This window comes from Magallana gigas, chromosome 4 (assembly GCF_963853765.1).
Source record: "Magallana gigas chromosome 4, xbMagGiga1.1, whole genome shotgun sequence".
Lineage (NCBI taxonomy): Eukaryota > Metazoa > Mollusca > Bivalvia > Ostreida > Ostreidae > Magallana > Magallana gigas.
Window position 1 is genome coordinate 45,563,492 of NC_088856.1, and position 23,191 is coordinate 45,586,682.

Genomic DNA, 23,191 nt, shown 5'->3' on the forward strand with positions numbered 1-23,191 from the left:
TTTTAATTTCAGAATTATATTTCTAAGTGTTTAACATTTTCCAAATATATCAGAACATTACATTTTTGTATATTTTGAAAAAAGTGTTCTGCGGAAGTTTACAAATTGAAAGTTTGGCGTGTTTGGAAAGAGAGCGCGCTGTAAGATGTTTATCACGTTAAAAACTTTCCATTCTTTTATTGTGATATTTAAATGCCAAAAAATAATTTCATTGTTCAATTTCCACACTTCTATCTCTTAAAATTATTTGCATTTATACAATACTTATGATTTGTTCACGCAGTTTCATGATCATCATGATTATTTTCTATAATTTCACGCATTATTCATAAGATAGTTTGTGACAAGGGTTAACAATTACAGAAAGGATGGTGAAAATCGGAACCTTTTTTGACCCCGTGGTATGGCAGACGTGGAATAAACAGCAGACATGGAGACAAGCCAGATCCTCCCTGATGTGGAGTCTAGTCAACCTCTGCCTGGCTGTTCTGATGTACCTAGAACTGTAAGGAGTATAATCTCTCTTAACCTTTACTTAATTATAGAAGAATGTTGATAGCGAGATCATTTAATAGAGAAGCAAAATCCTAGACTGTTTCTTTCTTCTAGCCGGCTGCTCTTATTATTGTAACATATTGAGGGGTCCGTACCTAGTCAATTCTAAGGTCTGGAGGTTGAATATAAAAATATAAAATGATAATATTTTTCCTCTCTAATATGATTGGTGATAACAATTGGCCTACAAATATTAACAAAAAGGCCTTCCCTAACTTGGGGCAAAATCAAAAAATGGATACAGTCGGCCGGGAATGAAACTTGATAAATACCAAGAGGTAAACACTATTTATGCCTTATTCAGGTGGTAGTGAATACCTGCGGCACGCTCTAGCTACTAGTATATAATCTACTTAAGAGGTAAACCCTCAGCAGAGGTAGTCACTGTGTTAACGCCCTATGCAGGATGGACAGTGTACTACCTCTAACTTAAGCGTATCCCTTCCCTAATACCTCTCTCAAGGCAACCCACCTACCAAAACCGTACCTTAGTCTCCCTTCCCCCAAATTTATAAGGCAAAGGTTAGCCTTTATAATGTTGATGTTCAGGAAAACTGTGATTCCACAATCGAAAATCTGACTTAAAAAAGTGCGTATGAAGATAAGAGCTGTAGCTCTACCAGAAAATTCATGTTAATTGACTGAATGTATGCAGTCTGTCAACCTAAATTTCCTGTAAAACTACAGTTCTGCAGCCAATGAATATTTTGAAACTAATGGATCTAGTCAAATTAAGTATTTGTTTGCTCCTATTGTATGGTGCAGACAAAGACACACAATACTCAATGATTCAATTGTCTTTTGTAATGCTTTTTGGATATCTTCTATATATCCTTTCTATTCATTGTAATGAAAAAATTGATATACATTTCATCATTTTTGTTAAATGATTTTATTCAAATGATATCGGAATCATGTAAAAGATTTGTTCTAATTACATTCATAGATGAAATTTGGATTATTCAGTGAATATGCATAAATGTTTTTTTCCTCTAATTTTGATAGAACCATATTTGCTGTGAGGGCCCATTTTGACTTGAAAACACACATACTTTGGTATATAGGTAAGTCATTAACTTTTTGGCATTCAGCATGAGCTTTGCCAGCATATTGCCATTAAACTGTGCTGAAATTTATTCTATATACAATCATAAACTTTTTGTTCACCAACAAAGTTGCATTCCTAGAACATAAGAGATTTTCTCTCTTTTGGTCTGTTACTCTTTATTATCATTGCTCTTTACTATCCTTACTGTTTAGCTCTGTTACTATTACTGTTGCTCTCAGTACTTTGATTATTCTCAAAATATGAAGTTATTTACCCTGTTACTTTTAACAATATTTTGTAGTACTCTCAGGACTTTGATTATATTCAGAATGTGGAGTAGCCTTGTTACTGTTTACAATATTTTGTAGTACTCCCAGGACTTTGATTATTTTCAGAATGTGGAGTAGCCTTGTTGCTGTATATGTAGCACTCTCAGTACTTTGATTATTTTCAGAATGTGGAGTAGCCCTGTTGCTGTTGCTAAACACGGTGTTCCATTTCTGTCTGTATCTACGACCTTACGTATCCTCCACCTCCGTGGACATGACCCCCGCACAGAAAAAGCTACTCGCCATCAAAGACACAGGTCAGTGCAATGTTTTCCATGGACTTCATTTCTTAAGGCCTGAATTCATAATTTCAGTGTTTAATGAATTGCATTCTTGATAATATGTGTTTCTTTTTTCTTGCTTTGAATATTGAATTTGTCTAAGACTTACATTTAACTGGTATTAAAGCAGTTGAAATAAATCAAATGTTAAAAGTCCATTTCTGCATATTGATTTTATATACAATGTATTAAAGCTGACATGAATTCATAAAAGCATTTGGTCGCCATATTAGTTTCGATCGCTCCTCTACTGCCACTGGGGTATATATACCGGTCGAGAAAGTTACGGTCGGTTGCTTTCTGATCGAGGCATTCAGTATGCACGGACTTCTAATTTCATGAACTACACATTGTAGTAAAATGTTTGTAGTAAAAAATAAAGAAAACAACAATCAATGAAATACAAAATATATTTATTCTTTGAAAGGATTTCCAGATAACTTTACTATTTTGCACAGACAGTGCTGCATCACTTCGCATTCACATCAAACACGTGTGTCGTTCATACAGAGTGAATAACGTCTGCGTCTTTTTGAAAACCCCGGCGGCACTACATCCAATACAGTAGATAAATGATTGTAAATCCAAGAAAGTAACAACGTAATATCGTTTCCAACTGTTTCTACAAAAAACGCTCCGTTTCTAAAATCCATGCAATCATTGATATTGCTCGATCTGCCACAGTGTGTGGTTTGCGCATGTTTGCTGTTATAACATACACAGGTAAACGGTCCACAATTATGGAGGAATTTTATAAGTATCTGCGCCTGGATTTCAGTCTGTCTTGTTTCGTCGTTTATTGGATATATTTTGCCAGTGCAGTCATTTTATCTTTCTTCAAAATGCATTTCTACACGGCTTTTCGTCCAAGGTAACGTGTTCGGGTGTATGAAATAACTGAATGCGGTGAAGCATGAATAGTGCTCTCGGCCTTATATAGGGGGTGTGTAGCGATGAGCAGAACAATAGAAATCTACACTAATATGGCGGTAGTCGGAGATGCATGTAAAAGGGAAATAGTGCGTATTTATGAATTCATGTCAGCTTTAAGTTTAAAAAATTCAACTTCTTATTTGATGTGACAAGAGGAACTTTCCATGTATTCTATACTATTGTGTTATACAGGGTAAAGGATAATATGGTTTTTCTAAATCGTTTCATTAAACCTATGTGTATTTTTAAGATGTGTGCTTGATACAGGAACAAAATTGACATATTTTCTAAGTGTTTTGGTGATATCATTCCTATTTTATCTCCCTTGTTAGTAGAGTTCAATTAAACTGTGTATAGCTGTCTTGAACTACGGCAGTATGTTATCAATCAGGAACAATATGGTGTTTCAAACTGATTTTAGACATGTTGTGCCAATATGCATGTAGCATTCCACCTTAACACAATTTATGAAATGGCGGTTGCCATGTTCGATAGAAATTGCGTAAAATGTTTGCATATGTAAATATAGTTGTCTGTGTATTCATAATGTGTTTATATTAGTTAAGATACGACTCTTCAAGCGTTACGGATATTTAAGGTTGTTTCCATGTTAGGTAAGAATTCAGCTTTTCTACAACACCCTCTTTGGTCAATAGCAAGTTTGTCCCCCTCAACAACAACTATTACCCTTGGCTGTGCTTCTGGAATAGTTTCTGTTTCATGGACAAATAAATTACTATTGTCCTCATAGCCAGTAAATAGGTAGATAATGTTTCCTTTCACCCTGTGACGTATACTTTGTTTGTCAGTGTGTCCCAACATGGATATTTTTCTGTGATATGACAAAATGTTGATATCAAAACATTTGATTGGCTTTGTTAACGCAGTGGGTAAGGCATCAGAATATTAACCTGCAGATCCCAATTTGAATTAAGAGGGACTTATGTTTACTTTTGTTGCACAAATATATTAAAAATATCTATCATACACATACTAGAATATCATATCTTTTTAAAAAAATTACCAGTTTGCGCTTGTTTGGTAAAATTTTTCACAAAACTGTGGAAGAACCTTAATGTTTTTGTGTTTATGTTTAATTGCAGATCATGGATTCAAGGTGTCCCCCAGGAAGTTGCCGGAGTCCCCCTCCAGTGAGAGAAGCCTGGTGTTCTCGGTGACAGCCCCCTCCCCCCAGTCCAGCCCATCCAGCGGGAGACTGACCCCCACCAACCTGGGGGCCGGGGCCATCAACTACAGCAGTCATTCCATCAACCTGTCCCCCTACTCCTCCCCAGGGGTGAGTAACAGTTGTTGTTTAATGATCCAACTGACTACTGTAGTTGCTTGCTGAAAAAAGAAGTTTTACATCTTAAATCAATGAGTATGGACTATTTCTAGGTTTTGGATGATTTGTACCTCAGTTTTTGAAAATCTTTTACCCTAAGTCAAATTGTAGTAGAATATTAGGTAATAAAACAATTATTTCATGCCTAATTGGGAAAATAGGTTGGGGAGATGTTCCTGGAATTTGTTGTCCAACAATTCCTCAGGTCTTTTCTCCTGCCACTGGACAATACTTCAGATTGTTTCCCTTCAAGGCATAAAATAATTGTATATTCATTATTGTATGAAGAAAAAAATCAGCCTCTCTTCTGTTCCAGTCACATTCAGAGCCATGGACTCCGAGTTGTCATTGAAATGTTATTTTGTTAAGTAAAAATTTTTTTTTTCAGGGATCCCCAGGTGGAAACATTGGAACCTCATTCTCCCAGTTTTCTCCAAGCATGTACAGTCCAAACTTATCTGGATACAGTCCCAATGTCTCTGGTTACAGTCCTCAACTAGCAGGATATGGTCCAAACCTATCTGGACATGCCCTGAATTTATCAGGCTATAGTTCCAATCTATCTGGATACAGCCCAAACTTATCCACTTACAGTCCCAATATGTCCGGATACAATCCAAACGTATCCAGCTTTAGTCCAGGAACAGTGTATACGCCAAGTCCTAATGTATCTGGATTTTCTCCCTATGTGACAGGGTATTCTCCAAACCTATCTGGATTCCCATCTGGATCTCCAGGAATGACACAGACAGGAATGGCAGACACCAGTGGGCTCAGATCCAGACACACATTGTCGCAAACCATGAAAAATGCTGCAGGTATGTTGTCGTCTGTTTACTTGTTCTTTTTAATAAATTTTACACTTATATGAAGCTGGACAGATTGAAGTATCCTGCTTGTGTGTTAGCTAGTTTGAAAGGAGTTGCATACACAACTGAGGTTAAAATTCACATGTTTGCTGAAGAGTACATTGTATTTTGTTCAGATTTCATCTTTCCTTTCTTTCTTCAGCATGATTTGAAAATGATTTGCAAGGATGTCCTGTCATTTATACCTTATTTTCTAGTTAAACTTCTTTGATCAAAACTTACCATTCTTTCATATTATGTGCATTGGTATTTTGATATAAGCACTACTCAAATATTCTGTTCCTGAGCCTAAATATGAAATTAAAAATGATTGATTGATAAAACAAAGACAGTGACAAAGAGAGATACATCTGTGATAAACTCCTCCATTCTTAAAATTTATGAAGACAGAAGTCCCATATTCTTTAGAGGTAATTCAGACTATACATATATGTACTACAATGTATAATGCTGCAGTTATCTTTCTTTGTGCATTTTTGCACAATATTCAAGGATTGCATTTCTGTCAATGACCAAAGAGTATTATTTTTTCCTGACAAGGTTTAATATGTATTTTTCATTTGAAGAATTTTATATTGATATAATATGTAAGAAAAAAAATCAAATATGTTTAATGCAAAAAATCAAACAATAAGTCTGGCATATACCTAGCTCCGTAGTCCAAATGTAAATAAAGAAATAAAGAAATATTATTGTGTTTTGCAGAAATTTCTTATGAAAAGTTTTAATTAAACATTTTCAAACTATATAGCATCTTCACTTCACTTAGATTTCATGTGAAAATATGTGTTATTGTTCATACAAATTTCACTTAACAGTATAACAGTACTTCAAATGGACATGTTTTCTTGATTTTTTTCAATCAGACTTTTCAATTTTGCACATACCTGTCAACAGTACATGTACCGGTATGTGATTTTTAAGTTTTGATGTTTCAATATTTATATTTCTATTGGTATGTTTATATTTCAGAGTAACATGTAATAATTTTACGATTATGTTGATATGTCAGCACTTTTATTCTGTGAGTATGTTTGTTACAGCCTCCTCGTCGTTTGATAGAATCACCGACCTTCACTCACTGAGCAAGTACCTGCGAGAACAGGACGAGAAAGAGTATATCAAGTCAGCTCTCAGTAAGTCACGGTCCTCTCCTACTGTGTTATTAATTACCCTGAGATATGTCCTGTGTTATTAATTACCCTGATATATGTCCTGGGTTATTAATTACCCTGAGATATGTCCTGGGTTATTAATTACCCTGATATATGTCCTAGAATTTAGTCTTTCTGTTGCTCTGTTTGATAAATAAAAAATACTGTAGACTCCTATTTAAATGCAAGTAGACTCCTATTTAAATGCAAGGAATTAAGATATGTTTAATATCGCAAGAAGCAGATCTCAAAATGTTTTAAAAATCTCACTTTTATTTTTCCGACAGATGGAAGCAAAATGAAATAATAATTCCGGTTTTGCGATTTTTGTATTCTCGCGATTTGATGCAAAAGTTGAGTTGCAGAATTGAGCACTGGTACTCGTGTGAAATAAGGAATTTACAATAATTTTTTTTCTCTTCCTTCCTTCAAACTTTTGAACTGTATATAATAAGTGTTAGATATACGATTAATTCTTGGACCAGCAAGTGATGATTGAAAAAAAATCATGTTGAGGATTTACACTTTAAAAAATATTTTTTGAATTTCAAAGCATTCACCAACATTGTGATATTAACAGGTTCCCCAGAAAATTCTGGTGGATCTTCGTTTTGGAATTATGGGAGAACGGCCATGGATTATACTCACGTCCTGAAAAAATATGTGTACCAGCTGGCGAGTCGATCGCCTCACTCCCTCACCACGACCAACAACGACAACGACCAATCAAATTCCTACAACGGGGAAGACGTAAGTTTCAGCCAGATTATTGTTTAATTCCGACTTTCACATGCTTATGCTGTAGCATTAAAGAGGGTCATGAAATAAACGTATATATGTACACTTATGAAAAATTATGAAGCATAATGATGACGAATGTATATTTCGTCATACTTTTTATTAGCCATTTCAAATCATAATTGGTCACAAATGAATGTATTTTAAATTCGGTCATTATGTCAGGGCTGTTTTTGTTTTGTTTCATTATATATACATGGTTTGGTATTTTATTGGAGTTGTGGATAGGGGGCTGACAGATTGAGCAACACTGTCTTATGAGCTAATGGCCTAAAGTAAATACTGGACCCACGCATTTGAAGGGCCATTATACTGTTGGTTTGTTAAGATTGTTGATAATTTTCATTAACCTACAGTACTGATCAGACCCAACCTATCAGAAAATAAAACCCAACTAAACCCTTTGTTTACTCCGGGTTTACTAGAGTGGACCCAGAGTAAACCCAAAGTAAACCCGATCAGAAGTATACCCCTGAAAGCAGATGCTTCATGTGTATTCTGAATATACAAGGAAAATAAACCCCAACTAAACACTGGGTTAACTCTGGGTTTCCTCAGGGTTTACTAGAATTGCAGGTTAGACGATAGAGAAATGATTCAAATGGTTCTCTGTCTTGCATTTTCCTAATAGATTATAAAAAATAAAGTACAAATTAAAGTACAATTACAATGAGAGTCTCTGATAAATATTCAATTTATAATAAAATAAAGAACTTTCTTATATAAAAATCTGAGAGGAGGTATCCAGACGAATGTATTTGATTTATGCAATATTTGGCAAAAGAAAAAAATACCAGTAAACCCAAGGTAAACCCGATCAGATGTAATCGCTGAAAGCAGACGCTTCATGTGTATTTTGAATATACAACGGGCAGGAATTACAGGCAGTGAGTGCTAAGATAAAATACAGGTCTGCTTAACACTTCAGTGCGTACAGTTGACCCCAAAAGCAATTCTTGAGTAAACCCAAAGTTAACCCAAAAAGTAAACCCAGGGTTTAGTTAGGGTCTACTCTGGTCTTAGGATGGGTCTGATCGGTACAGTAGCCCCTGCATTTTGACAGAGCAAAAAAATTTGTAATGATATTGATGTTTGAAATTTCAGCACCTGTTGAGAATTTTTTTTTTCCAGGTGTGGACTAAAAGAGGAGTGACAGAGGACGACCTCTTTTTGTGGGTCGAGCGGCTCAGAAAGGTTAGAAAAATAAATACATGTACGTGGTACAGTGTATGTATATTGATATAAAAAAGGGGCAATTTACTATAACTTACCAGTAGACTAAAAATATTGATTTGAAAAATATTTACAAAAAACTACCAAATTTTGAAAGTTATGATGGAGTATGATAATATACAATGTACATGTATTTTGATTTCTGTATGATTTTTTTTTTTGGTGATATAGTGGATATGTTTGACCATTGTATCACCCCTACGTAAGGAGATTGAAGAAGTGAATGCTGGATTACGTAGAATTGGGTCAGAGGAAACCGAAATTGGAGGTAAAACACACCCCTACTACCGGTACTTGTTATATTATTACAGGTTGTATTTTGAAACACATACGTTGTCTTGTGAATAGCAAAGTATCAAATTAAGCAAACATGTAAAGAGTGTTGTCCGTTTTGTATTAATTCAAAAGTTTGTACATGCTTTAGCATTGTACCATTTTATGTATGTTCACATGTGTGATTTAAATACTTATTTTTGTTATTATTTTCATTGAGAAAGACAAGGATTTACTTTTCTTTTATGAGCTCAGAAAAAAAAAATAGTGTATGTGGAATAACATTTAAGAAAAAGTTAAAAGAAAGAAATAATTAAGCAGTAATGTCTTTGGAAATCTATTATTTAATTGTTTATGTGTAAAATTTGACAGTAAAATAATGATAAATTTGATGTGTCTTTGTAGAGGTGGGGGTCTCGACATTGAAGCAGCTGGCTCTGACGAAGGGCCCCTATGTACCCACCCTCAATGCCGTGGTGCCTTATCTGGATTTCTCCTCAAACCAGGAGTATCTAGTCAAGAGAATTAAAGGTATTGTGTACCGGTAGTAAACACATTGTATACTGTAGTTCCATTGAAACCAGTTAACTTTTCATTGATTTAGTTTTTGAGATGATCCATGAATTTACATGTAAATATTCATCGAAGTGCAATTTCTACATGATAACACAAATGTCATATAATTGATGAGATCATTGTCCACAAATTTCTGTATTCCTGCATTGTGATTTTCATTAAATTCATGAAAATTGATGTTCACAAATATTTGAAGAGACCATGTATATATACTCCATAAGATTTGTATAACTTTCGGTGATATTTCTGGTGTTTAATGATGGGGATGTGGGGAATATTTTTGTTATTCATCACATATGTATTTATCCCTCAACATCAAATGAGGTGTGCGTGCGTACGTGCGTGCGTTTGTGTGTGTGAAATTATGTCAATATACAATGAAAATTTATGATTTTATGCACATCAGAATAAGTTGCTAACTTACAGCCATTTTCTGTTACAGACTTGGGGAAGGATGGGTGCATGGGAGAGTTTTGCTGGAACTCTGGGGGAGACTATGGCAAGGAATGGGGGGAGCACCTGCCCTCGGATGCTGCAGTATGTCTCTTCTAATTTATTTTCTTTAGATTGATTTTTTTTAAGACAAGAGTTAAGGTTCTTGAGAGTTAAGAAATTCTCATGGAAAAAGATCAAATGCAGCTAGAATTTTTTGTTACTCAGATAATTGCTAATCTTATTATTAAGCACATGTGCGCAGAGTTTAGGTTTTGTTAGCATTTTTCAAAATTTTCATTCCTCTATACTCTTAATGCGGCAATTTTTCCTGGTTATTTTTTTTTTCAAGTCTAAAAAATGTTTCTCATAAATATTTATGTGCTCCTATGATACATGTACCACAGATGTTAATTCCCAAAAATTATTAAAAAACCAGAAATAAACCTCTAGAATTGAACACTTTGAATCCAAGATTTGCCAAAATATTTGTATTGGAAATTTTCTCACCACTAGAGCATAGTCAATTCATGACACAGGCTCTCAAATCTAAATACTGCTCGACAGTAATACATTGATGGTTTTCATGTGTATTTCTTAACACATTTTTCAAAATTTTGTGAAATGCACTCGTAAACTTTTAGCCTATATATGATTTAAAGAATTAGTTATTCCGATATTTCTAGACAGTAGTGCACTTATATTTTTCATGTGTATTTTTGAAGATGTTTTCAAAACAATGTGAAATGCGCATTATAATATACCGTATACAAGGAAATATTAGCCCCCGTTTTATTTTCGCCTGTTTCGCCCTTGTTGTCAGTGGTCGAATTTAAGACTGGGTGAATTCTAATATCTCAAATCAATTCATAGTCTGGATAAATTCAAGACGAGGCAAAACTGAAAGTGTAGAACAGCGAAAATTACATGGGGCTAAAATAACCCGGTATACAGAAATTATATTCTATTCATGAATTAAAGAATTAGTTATTCGGACTAGCCATGTATTTTTGACTCGATGTCTAGACTGATCGTGCGATTTCTTTCTTTCAGCTGGTGATGCATTTATTCTGTACATATATGGACTCCAGGCTTCCTGCTCAGCCTAAATACCCCGACGGAAAAACTTTTACGTCGCAACATTTCATTAAGACACCAGATAAACCTAGTGAGTATACCAAGAGTTAAAAAAAAAAACAAGAATACTGTACACAGGGAAATATTTGCCTTTGTTTTATTTCTGTCAATTTCACCTCGTTGTCAGCAGGCAAATTAAAGGCTGGACAAATTCCAAAGTCTCAAATTATTTCACTGCAAATACAACTGTGTATGGGAGAATTCAAGATGGGGCGAAACTGTTTGCAAGTGTGAAAGGGCGAAACTACACATGGTGAAAATAACCCTGTATTTGTGTATTTGGGGGCTGAAAGGAACAATGTACCTGGTAGCTCATGTGAAGAATTGTTTTGTCCTGCATCAGTGTTTGTTCTGCAACTTCTGTAATTTGATTGGTTGATTTTGTCACCTGATCTTTTGGTTTGAATATGTGCCTGTAATGGCTGTTAACATTTTCCGTCAATTTTTTTTTAACAGATTTGGACAAAGAGGACACAGTGTGTATATATCAGTCATCCATAAGTCCGCCCCATTTCCAAGTCGTGATAGGGAAGACAGTTCATCAAATACCCAAAGTAAGATGGCGTCTGTGTATGGCATGAAATGTATCATATAGATTGTAATTTTGATGTGACTGTCTCAAATTTGGTAATTCAATTAGATTAAGTTACATCAATTCTTTTGGCGGTGATAATATTGACAGGTTTTTTCGAAAAATCCACTTTAATATTTCATATCAGCAATATATTTTAGTGTCTTCAGATTTAGTGATTTTGTTATTAAATGAAGGAAATAACGATTCATTTTTTCTTATATTTACATTTTAAATGCTGAACAGGAAATACCAAGTTAAAAATCTTAAGCTGAATGTTATAAAATCATGTGAACAAACTATGAATCAAACCTAGCAGAATTGTGAGCTCTGAATTTATTGGTTAATAAATCGTATCTTATAATTTTCGGTAGATCTGATGGTTAGTTTTGTTGACCGTCCAGCCAATTTAATCCTAAATGGAATCATTTCAAGTAATGCATTGCTTTCCTGTATTGTAGGGGAGAAATAATATGTTTCAAGCCTTACTGTTGTTTCTGCACCACATTGACACGAAGGAGCACGGAATGTTAGGGTGAGTGCTCTGTAGGGTGTAGTGTTATCCTGTTTGTATCAGGGATTTTTGTCCTGAGGTCACTCACATCAAAAAAGAAAAATGACACTTAATATGAGCATGAGAGAGAGAGAGAGAGAGAGAGAGAGAGAGAGAGAGAGAGAGAGAGAGAGAGAGATTTACAAGAAGAGAGATTTTACAAGAAAAATAAACTAAAGTTATAATGAACATGGATTCGGAAGCATTAACTTTGGTGGGGGCTAGTTTTCTTCCATAGTAACCTTTCACCAACGCTCATGTTAACACCAATGCATAAAATACTAGTACATGTACATGTAGCTCTGAAATATCAAAATGCTTCAAATTCTATGATAATCTTTTGATGTATGATGTATCTTTTTTGTAGACGAGTCAACCTAGGGATGTCAGGTGTCAACATCACATGGATTTTCAAGTGATAAGAAGACAGTGCCAAATAATTTCTGTTTTATCCGTCATCGGTCAGAAGGCTTATGTTACATGTAGGTTGATGGAGATAAACCTCTATCCGGGGTTTAGGATTTGACAAAAAAGATGGGGATAGCAAGAAAATGTGCCAAAGACCAGAAACAACCTGTTCAGCATGTCATTGTAGGGCTATTAGATTTGTTTCTTGGCAATGGATTTTAATGTTGTTGAAGTCCAAAAGATCTCGAATCACTGCATTGTTTAATGCATTTATGTTGATGCATTGGGTTAAAGACACCTTTTCAAATAAATGATGCAGAAATTCATTTTGTCATTTTAGTTATTATACCCCCGCAAACGAAGTTTAGGGGGGTATATTGGTTTCACCCTGTCCGTCTGTCCGTCTGTCTGTAGACGCAACTTTGTCCCCCCTATAGAATTTTTTATTACTGCATGGAACAGTTTGAAAATTTGTACATATGTTGAACACCATCTGAAGATGTGCACCTGCAATTTTTTTTAAGATCAGACAAGATTTAATGATTTTATGACAGTTTTCATTTTCCTTATTCTATATATTGTACACTAATGTTGAAAAGTAAGGGAGGTAATCCTTACAGATTTTGTTAATTAATTAATAGAAAACACTCTAAAATATATTTATATAAATACATCCAGATGGAGTTTTTTGTCTTTATGTCTTAATTAAGGTCTTCCGTTTCCAACGGAAGACCTTTCTATTATTGTGCGGGTTAAGATTATTCTTATTTTTCTTTTTTTTTTTTTTCTTCCTAGACGCGAACTTTGAGGCTTCATATCGTGCTCATTTCTGAACGGTTTTTGCTCAAATTTTCAGGGCTAATGGACTTTACAAAACACTATCTTCATCAATTCATAAAAGTTAGAATTCCCTTTCCGTTAACGAGTTATTCCCCTTTTAAAAAAATTTAGGGCCTTTGGTTTCCAGACAAAGGCTCCGAGACTATGATAGCAGGGAATAGGAATCCAACGAATTTGAATAACAAAGACATTGAAGTTGTATACATCGGTTTTTGTTTTTGGATTACGTTCCTTATTTAGGAAAAGGTAGGGGGTCAAAAAACAGGATTCCAAAAAGTGCAAAAATTTAGACATATTTTCCTTTATATCTTTTTAACAAAAAATATTTTGTTAAGACATGTAGAATAAAAGTTGTGCAGAATATCAAGGGCTTTCATTTGACACCAGTAAAAAAGGGCTGGTCCCTTAAATTAAGGGCCAATAGCCCCTAACAGTTTTTGCTTAATAACTCAAAAACGGTTAGGATTTTGATATGGATGATGCTGGAAAAGTTGTTTGTTGGGATCTCATAAAGGTCGTAACAATATTATTTTGTAAGTGATTTGTGTAGTATGAGTGTAAAAAGCTTTACATGTTGACATGTACCTGTTTTCATTTGACAAGTTAACGAAAGTCTTTGTGCGTACAACTGGCATAAAGTTGCCGCAGAAAGTATGCTGGTTTATACAGGAGGCATTAATTTATAAGAATTTTTTTTTTGCTTTTTTTAGGAGTTTAAGTCATTGTTGTTAAGTTCTTATAGTGCACAATCATTAAAAACAGCCATTGAAAACAAAACATTCTTTTTCTTTTCTATTTAACCACAAAATATGGAATTAAAAAACTGTATGCATTACATTTTATTTATTAACTCCATGTATTTAAAATCTACCTTGAATCAGAGCTGTGTGTGTGTGTACCATTACGAAAGCTCTCCCTCGCCCGCGGCCGAGAAAATCGGTCACCATGCTCGCGGCTGTAGCGGTCAGCGGTTATCTAATACACGAGAGCTGTGTCTCTCATATACATGTATGCGTTTATTTAGCCGCGAACTCGATAATTGGTTTCGTTTTGATTACACATAAAAAAAATTTATGGATTAAACGATTGGGTGTCAATTAAGAAATCGTTCAGTTAATTAATAAAAGCGATGTCATTCTCAATCTAAAGCCATAATAGACACAGATCAATTGTGGGTTTTAAGTTTAAAATAAATAACTTCTATTTGATAGAGTATGGTCATTATACTGCAAACTTTTCAAATCTTCCTGGGTTCTGAACTGTGCCTGTCTGTGCTTTGTACATGTACCTTTACGTAATATTTCCTTCGCCAACGGCCGATGAGATCAGCCACGGCTGCACTACCTAGCGGTAATTAAGCGGGTTTTTAATACATAAGATTATCACACCGCGACGCACACTTACATGCATATGAACGTGTTTGAGTTAATATAGCCGTAAAAACAGGAACTGTTTTAATTTATTCCTATAAAAGTTTGTCCATCTTGTATTTATTCAATTGAACATTTGAGTGTAAATGAATATTAATGAGCGATATTACTCCAAATCGTAAACATCGTACATGTAAGACATAAATTAATGGTTAGTTTGTTTATGTAAAATATTTTAGAAACTGCACAAATAATGTTTTAAATCAACCCCCCCCCCCCACACACACAAATAGTAAACCTTTAAATGATGATCATCCCTCGCACATGGCTGAGGAGAACCGGCGCGAGTGGACAAGTAATCCGGGGTCGGTTCGTGTTCTTCTACATGTACCTTATCGCGCGTTCATGTTTCATATTTGCACGGACACAACTATATTTTATTATGTTTTCGACTATTATATTCGTTTAAGATGAAAAGATAAATTCATTAAACTTGTACAGTTGATTAAGCATTGATTTATAGATTGCATACAAGGTAGTTTAAAAATCAAATTATAATCAAAGTTCCATGTAACATGTTTGCAGTAGGTGCTAGCACGATAAAAAATGTCCTGAATTGAGGCATTCGATGATTTAAAAAAAAAAAAATTCACATGAATTTTAAACAACTTTAGATTAGATTCTATCGGTCACATATTAATCACTTCTGTAGTTTTTCTACATGGTCGTTCGTTTCTTTGTAGAAGCGAACTCATTGCTCCCCCCCCCCCCCCGCCCCCCCCCCCCCCCCCCCCCCCCCCCGCCCCGCTGACAGGAGCTCGCGCTGGACTTTTTTAATTGTCAAAACGATATCAAGATCTATCGAAAATCATTTTTGGTGGCTTCTTCTAATGTGTAACATTTTGTTTCACTTTCCCACCCGTTTGTTTATTCGGTCAGTCTGTGTAAATTCAATCGCCACATGCGACCGAGAATCTTGTGTCGCCTCAGCGCACACAGCTCGGAACATATATAGCCCCTCAATTGTTATATAATTGAGTAACTGTTGGAATGGTGCTTTTACATAAAATAATAAAATCATCCAGAAAAAAGTTACCGTAACTCAATAGTGAATACCAAAAATAAAATCCGTATGATTGCTAACTGAAATCGGTTTTTCAGTATTCGGCGGGATTTGATTTTTCTGCTAACATTAGTATTTTTAATTTATTGGTTTCAGAGATTACGATGTAAAAACACAAACAGTAAATACACCTGATATTATTTACATTGAAAATGTTGAAAAATATTTAAAATTAAATTAGTCACATTCGTAAGATAAAAATGTTCTACGAACAACCGATTATTTTTTTCCTATGTCGTATCATTCATGCGTAAATAAGTATGTTCTGTACATATATATACATGAACCCAGAAAAAATTCAAATGATTACACAAAAAAGAAAGTTGTATTTAGTATTTCGGAATTTTTTTCTGAAAGTAATTTCACATTGTATTGAAAAGAACAAGAAATAAAAATGATTTAAATTTTTGACTCAATATTCGTATATATTACCGGCGTTTCGTACATGTGTAACGGCGTACAGTGTATGGATTATTATATTCTGTTCGAATTAAGTACCATGCGTAAAGATTCCCATAATAATTACTAGTAATTGCATGACTGTGTATATTGTAAGCAAATCCCTGTGTGTTTATTTCTTCTAAGACTCTTTGTTTTCCATTAACAGTGGTTTAAATAATTTTCAGAAAATTTTTGTCATATGAATTGTATGCTTCATCAAATACTGATTCCGATTACCTTGAAGTCATTAATTTTCCATTGGCTATTGACAAAAAAAGAGACGCTTGACCATCCAATGAAAACAAATACACAGAGGTTGATTGACAGGTTCAGCCAGGTGCAGGAGACACCCGATGTCCGAGGTTATGTGTGCTGCTTGTAAAAAGTCGAATGGTCTCAGTAAGAGTTATCGATGTAAATAAATAAAAAAATATATATGCTTATCAAAACATGATCGTTTAAGTTACAGCGAAGTACATTGAAGCGTTTAATAGGGGTTTACTCCAGAAAAGTTTCTACCTAATGTTTTCACTGACCTTTGTCCAATCAGATCGTAGCTAGGCGGAGTTAAGACATTGCCGCTCGTGACTTGAATGAGAGAAAGAAAAGAGAGAGAGAGAGAGGGAGAGAGAGAGTTGAGTAAATTATAAGTGGTGCCGATAAAGGAATAATCATTAGTTATAAACTTGCAAACAAATTAATTAAGGTCTGTATATAAAAATTACATGTATATCATATATTGTATAACTTTAAAGCTTTTTAAAGAACGATTGTGAAAAATTCTTTGGCCGCGCGCCGTCGACAACATGCACATGAATAAGAATGACGTATCTTATATTCAACTAAATTTCCTAGCATGGAGTCCGAGAATACGGACATTAAATATTTTAAAATGCGAACGAATAATCACTTATGAACATGATGAATTTAGATGTAGTGTAAAGGAAAGACAACGAAGGCGGGTGCTTAGTGGAAAAGTAAAACGTCTAAGGTAAAGAATGTTTCACACTGAGTAACCATGAAGAAAGTTTTTATACAAAGTAAATTTACAACCTATGTTTAATTCCAGGAAGATTCGGCAAACTTTGATTTAATTATTAACGGTAAACTTGTAATAAAAACAGTTTATTAAATATTCGTACAGTCTTCGATGTTTGAAATTACCTTATCCTATTACTGATCTATATAAAGACATCGTTGTTCCCTGGTTAAAGAATTTCAAAACACTTCAAAGTTTCATAAATTTATAAGATATACTATGTCCCGAGTTTTTTCTTCCACCACTTTTTGCTTGATATTTCGATAATAGTAAATACCTTTGTGCTCAAACTACGTTCATCCACTTATATGAAAAATGTCCAGATTATATGTGTTGAAACGCCCCCTCTACCGCTTCAGGTTTCAATACACATCCCAATATTGAAAGTCTACGGGGATTTTGCATTGCATCAGCCATTAATAAGCCCGGATGATAACGTTTAAAAATTGCGCGAGGTATCCCGAGTACTTCCGAATGGAGAAAAGATGTAAACATTTCCCATTATAAATCTCCGTAAGAAAATTGTTTTCGTTCCTGTGAAATTTTATGAGTGAAAATTGTTCAATGAAGATATCTTGGATATATTCCCTTTCATCAATTGAAAGTGAATAGAAGTGTCAGTGAGTTCCGAATGAAATCTGATGAATGTTTCACGCGGTTCTCGCACGCTTTGCCCGAAACGATTTACACGCTTTGCCCGAAACGCTAAACGGTTTACACGAAACGCTTCACAATCACACGAAACGCTAAACGGTTTACGCGAAACGTTTCTCGCACGTAAGTCGCACGTTTTTTGGTGTAGTAGTACGTTGCAGGGTCTGTAAATTTTGTCATCACGCAACAATTCTAAACTTGCACATAGTTTTCAAAACTTTAGAAATATTTTTAAATAAAGAAGTTATCTTAGAGAAAAGGTTACGTGTTTTGTAGGCGGGTTCGGTTTTAAATCAAAGTACTGATGTACTGACGAGAGTTGATTTTATCGAATATTATTTATTTTAAAATCAACGATATGCTAGTTTGCTTTGCAAGTAGTTTATAATCTGCATTTGAATTATGCACATTTTTATGATATGAATTCTCTGACTTTTCGGTCTAGAATTTCGAGAAAACCTCTAATGAATCATGTTGTGTAATATTTTAAAATAGAATTGATTTCATCAAACTATGTTTTGGTATTCCAATATTTCAAAAATTGTATGGATCCAACCAATAATGAACTCTAGTCTCGTTCAACCAGATGCTTGGCTGTCTCCGTTAATCTCCGACAAGTAAGAGATACCAGGTCACGTGATAGCTTGATGATGCGACCTCTAAATATAGACTGACTCTCTACTTGCCGGAGATGTAAGGAGGCAGCCGATGGTTGAACGAGACTATATATAATTACTAGTAGACTAATTGTTCTCGAACAATTAGAGGTCTTTCCACCTCATTGTATTTTATGTTTGAAATAAGATTGCTTCAATAGAATAAAGGATTTTTTCTGCGTTACTTCATAAAAAAGTGTCAAACGATTAAGTTTGCATTTTTTTATTGCTTGACCTTGACATTTGACCTTCATGTCATTTTGATCTGACGAGGTAGACGCTTCAATACCAAGTGGTTCAATGTATCTATGATTATTGATTCAAAAGTTATTTGTGTTTTTATTGAATGTTCGAAACTTTCAGGGGCAATAACTGCTAGAAAGGGACTTTGGACCCTTTCGGTATGATAAATTGAAAGAGCGTCTAAGTGTACTGAATATATTAGTAAAAGTTTCAAGTCTCTATCTCTAACAGTTAGTGAGGAAAAGCGATAACAAGCATTTTTTACAATAGGGGCAATAACTCTTTAATTGTTACATGGTAAGGGTCAAAGGGTTATATTTTGAAAGGTCTTGAGATGTCCTACTACATCCACGAAAAAGTTTTTCTCTACCACACTAAACAAAAGAGATCTAAAATCTCATTAAAAGATTTCCAAATGACCTTGACCTTTGACCTATCTGTCATTTTGTTTGGCCAAGGTAGACGCTTCCATCCCAAGTGGTCCGATGTCTCTATGATAAGTAATAAAAAAGTTGTAAGTGATTTTAAAGATATGTAAATACTTTCAGGGGCAATAACTACTAGAAAGGGGGCTCAGATCCTTTCGGTATGAATAGATTGAAGAATCCTCTAAATGTACTAAAGACATTGTTAGAAGTTCCAAGTTTCTATCACTTATGGTTTCAGAGGAGTAGCCATAACAAGCATTTTGTACAATAGGGGAAATAACTCTATAATTGTTACATGGTAAGGGTCAAAGGGTTATATTTTGAAATGTCTTGAGATGTCCTAATACAACCATGAAAAAGTTTTTCTCTACCACCCTTAACAAAAGAGATCTAAAAACTCATTAATTAACAGATTTCCAAATGCCCTTGACCTTTGACCTTTATGTCATTTTGTTCGGCCAAGGTAGACGCTTCCATCCCAAATGGTCCAAAGTCTCTATGATAAGTAATAAAAAAGTTAGAAGTGATTTTATGGAAATGTAAATATTTTCAGGGGCAATAACTACTAGAAGGGGGGCCCAGATCCTTTCGGTATGAATAGATTAAAGAATCCTCTAAGTGTACTGAAGACATTGGTAAAAGTTCCAAGTTTCTTTCACTTATGGTTTCAGAGGAGTAGCGATAACAAGCTTTTCGTACACAAGGGCAATAACTTTGTAAGTTCTTGGAGTTATCGAGCAAAGGGTCATTTGGTGCCATAACTTTTAATGGTCAATAACATAAAGAAAAATTCATTCAATATCTCTTGAAACAACAAAGCTGTCCCCGGAAAAAAAGAGAAGAAAAAAAATAATAAAAAACATAAGAAATACAAAAGGTCTTTCACCTGAAAGGTGGAAAGACCTAATTGAACTCTGGCGTAGGAATACACACGACTAAAAAACTTCAAATAGTTCGTACCATTTAAAATCTGACTATTTCCAAGGTATTTATAGAAAAGTTTCCTTTAAAAAAAATGCTTCATTATTTTCAAAAACTAAGTCTTGTCAGCGGCGATGATTTGTGCTTAGGTGCAAACACAGTTTCAGTTTCGGTATGCTAGTGTAACTGCATAGGAGAGTTGATTAAAATCAACTCCCAAAAAACACAATTCCTCACATGAATCATGAGTACATGTAACAATGCTTGCTACCCTCTGAAAATTTAACTCGCCATTAAACATCTCATTTTTTAAAGAATGTTTGAAACGATTACATAAACTGTGTTCGACAGATAGTTTTCCTATAACATTTTCTTTCTTTCTTTTTCAAAACACGTTTTATATACAGGCTTTCAATCACAACACATTTTTATAACAAAAGCAGAACTGAAAGTTTAGTCATTATAAATTATTGACACCATATCACATACATTTTCAACTCGCAGCAACAACGGAAGACCTACTCGTGGCTTTGCCACGAGCTCTGCTCTAGTTAATAACAAAATTTTATTATTTTTTTTTATTTTTTATAAGTATTCTATCAACTGACAATGCAAAGTTTTTGTTCGTCAATGATAAATTCTTAGGAGCTAATAAGAACATCAGAGACAAGTGTGGCTGAATTCATTTGTCCCAAGGGAGCCATTATCTGAGCCATGGTTCAGATGGAGCATGTGTTTAGGGGAAATTGATAATCTGTAAAATGGGTGATGGTTTTGGGGCTATTTTAAAACTGTTTCATGTAAACCAAAATGTCTATCATTATAAGGAAATAAATAATATAATTATTAATAAAGAAGTTAAACTATTTTTAGAGGTTGTTTAAATTTATTTGTCAAGTAAATTGATGAAGTGACCCTATTGGGCATTAATTTAAATGAAATTCAAAATTACTGATATGATTGTAGTGTTTTGGCAATTTTAAACTTGTTTGTAATATTAAATTTTCTTTTTTTACATATTTTTACACAGTATGGTAATTATGGTAATGTTTTGGGAGTTATTTAAATTTAACAAGTTCATCAAAGAAAATCATAGTCCTATGGGATCAATTTTCTGATATGGAGTTCCATTGTGCCATAGGAGAAAGTGAGGAAAATTTGAAATTATTGAATTATTTAATATTTTTTTAAAATTTTTTTAAATTTTTTAAATTTTTTTTCAATTATTTTTTTTTAATAATTTAATTATTAAATAAAATCTACAATGAAAGGGATGCAGAGATTGAAGGCAGAACCACGTGATGTGAGAAATTCTAATTGCATCTGTCAAGACTCCTATTAGAAAGATATTGAACGTTTTATCAACAGAAGATCATTGCTTGGCTACCGATATTTCTATTCACTGCAAAGGGAGGGGTTATTGTCATTTTGTTGGTTTTTCTTTAAATCAATTAAATTAAAAAAATATATCATCAAATACATACATTTGTAAATGTATTACTGTTATAGATATGTATTTACAGTGAAATTCTGACAATTTTGATTTTAATTTTTCTTTGTTAACCAACTTTTTTTTTTTTACAATTCTAGAAATTTTTTTTTGTATGTGTTCCAAACCTTTATTATTCAATTCAATTATTTGTCCCATTTGAAATTAGCCTAGCGGGGGGTATTAGTCCCATTAGGACAGTTCTAGTTTTACTTGACCCTAACTTCCAAAGCCACTGTAATCACTTTTTTTAAATATCCAACGACATATACTAGTCCAGAGTCCTACTGTGCTATTCAAAGTTTTAAAATCTACAACTTTTTTTGGCAGCCCTGATATAAACTGAAAAGTAATCATGATAAAGAATGAATCAATAAAAATGTCAATTGAGTAATAACAAAACAAGCTTTCGTGATAAAATCTACAATGAAAGGGATGCAGAGATTGAAGGCAGAACCACGTGATGTGAGAAATTCCCTCCGTGTATCAACCAGTTCCTACAAAATAGACCGTTATTTTGATAAAATATAAAATGATTAATATTAAAAAAATCTAACGCCACGAGAAAAAAAAACGAACCAGGCGTCGAAATCATGAGCAACTCATAAAAGTCACCCATTATCATGACTTGATATGTACGACTTAAAGAGTAGATCGATTTCAATTCATGTACTGTAAACCAACTTTTATTAGCGACGACTTTATTTCGCGATTTACTTCCAGTTAACTGGTTCGCGACGACTAATGTTCGCGACCGTCTTCTCCAGACCAGTCTTGTTAGAACAAACATACGACAACGAATGGTTTGCTGCGAGAAATATTCGCGAAGTCGATGTCCTCGCGAACCTCACGAAAATATCTCGCACGCGAATAAAAGTTGTTTTACAGTATTTGACTAAAGAGGGCTAGATAGTCGAGGCCAATTTTATATTATATCGATCTCCTTTGAAAGAAGAGCTTCATATAGAGACAAAAGGAAAATAATGCTTAAGGTTGAGTAACCCACCTGGAAAAAGTCAATCAAATTAACATTAAATTATTTCTTTATAAAAGATTTAATCATAAATAAACTGTACAAATGTCAAATAAGCGAACAATTTCCAGTTAGGGGATAAAAAATGAAAATTTAAAAAATTCAATTCAGTAAATAACAACAAAAGCCCCTGCGGGATTCGAACTCGGGATGTACGGATCACAAGCCCGACACTTTATCAACTCGGCTATGGAGTAAGTGACATTTTGTCGTCGATAAAATACTTTTAATCAAACGAATGTCGTTTCGATCAGAGGTCAGCCATTTTGTGATGATGTGTTATTCCACCTTATATATATGGAATTGTTCATGACATAAAAAAAAGTTCAAAGCTTATGTAATTATATCGAAATATTCATATATTAAAGCTAAAATATGTGGAATTGTTTTTTTTTACTTAAAAATACTGTAGATTATTAATAATTATTTTTTAAAAAACCGCGAGACTTTACAGCGAAT

The 23,191-nt window shown here is 34.1% G+C and overlaps 1 protein-coding gene across 1 annotated transcript; it reads left to right on the forward strand.

Moving 5' to 3' along the window:
- Positions 1-40: 40 nt before the first annotated feature.
- Positions 41-12,821, forward strand: LOC105323610 (transmembrane protein 209). Its single transcript, XM_034451685.2, has 16 exons — positions 41-140; positions 364-505; positions 1,561-1,619; positions 2,058-2,189; positions 4,250-4,443; positions 4,880-5,309; positions 6,404-6,496; positions 7,095-7,264; positions 8,444-8,506; positions 8,717-8,813; positions 9,224-9,349; positions 9,837-9,931; positions 10,880-10,994; positions 11,420-11,517; positions 11,996-12,069; positions 12,455-12,821. Exons 2-16 carry the CDS (start codon positions 369-371, stop codon positions 12,504-12,506), a joined length of 1,935 nt encoding a protein of 644 aa, XP_034307576.2. The 5' UTR covers positions 41-140; positions 364-368; the 3' UTR covers positions 12,507-12,821.
- Positions 12,822-23,191: the final 10,370 nt, after the last annotated feature.

Excerpts from the sequence above, each read along its gene's own strand:
- LOC105323610 (XM_034451685.2), top strand. The coding sequence starts at position 369 with ATGGTGAAAATCGGAACCTTTTTTGACCCCGTGGTATGGCAGACGTGG. Across the intron at positions 7,265-8,443 it reads ATTCCTACAACGGGGAAGAC|GTGTGGACTAAAAGAGGAGT; the intron begins GTAAGTTTCAGC and ends TTTTTTTTCCAG. Across the intron at positions 9,350-9,836 it reads TCTAGTCAAGAGAATTAAAG|ACTTGGGGAAGGATGGGTGC; the intron begins GTATTGTGTACC and ends TTTCTGTTACAG.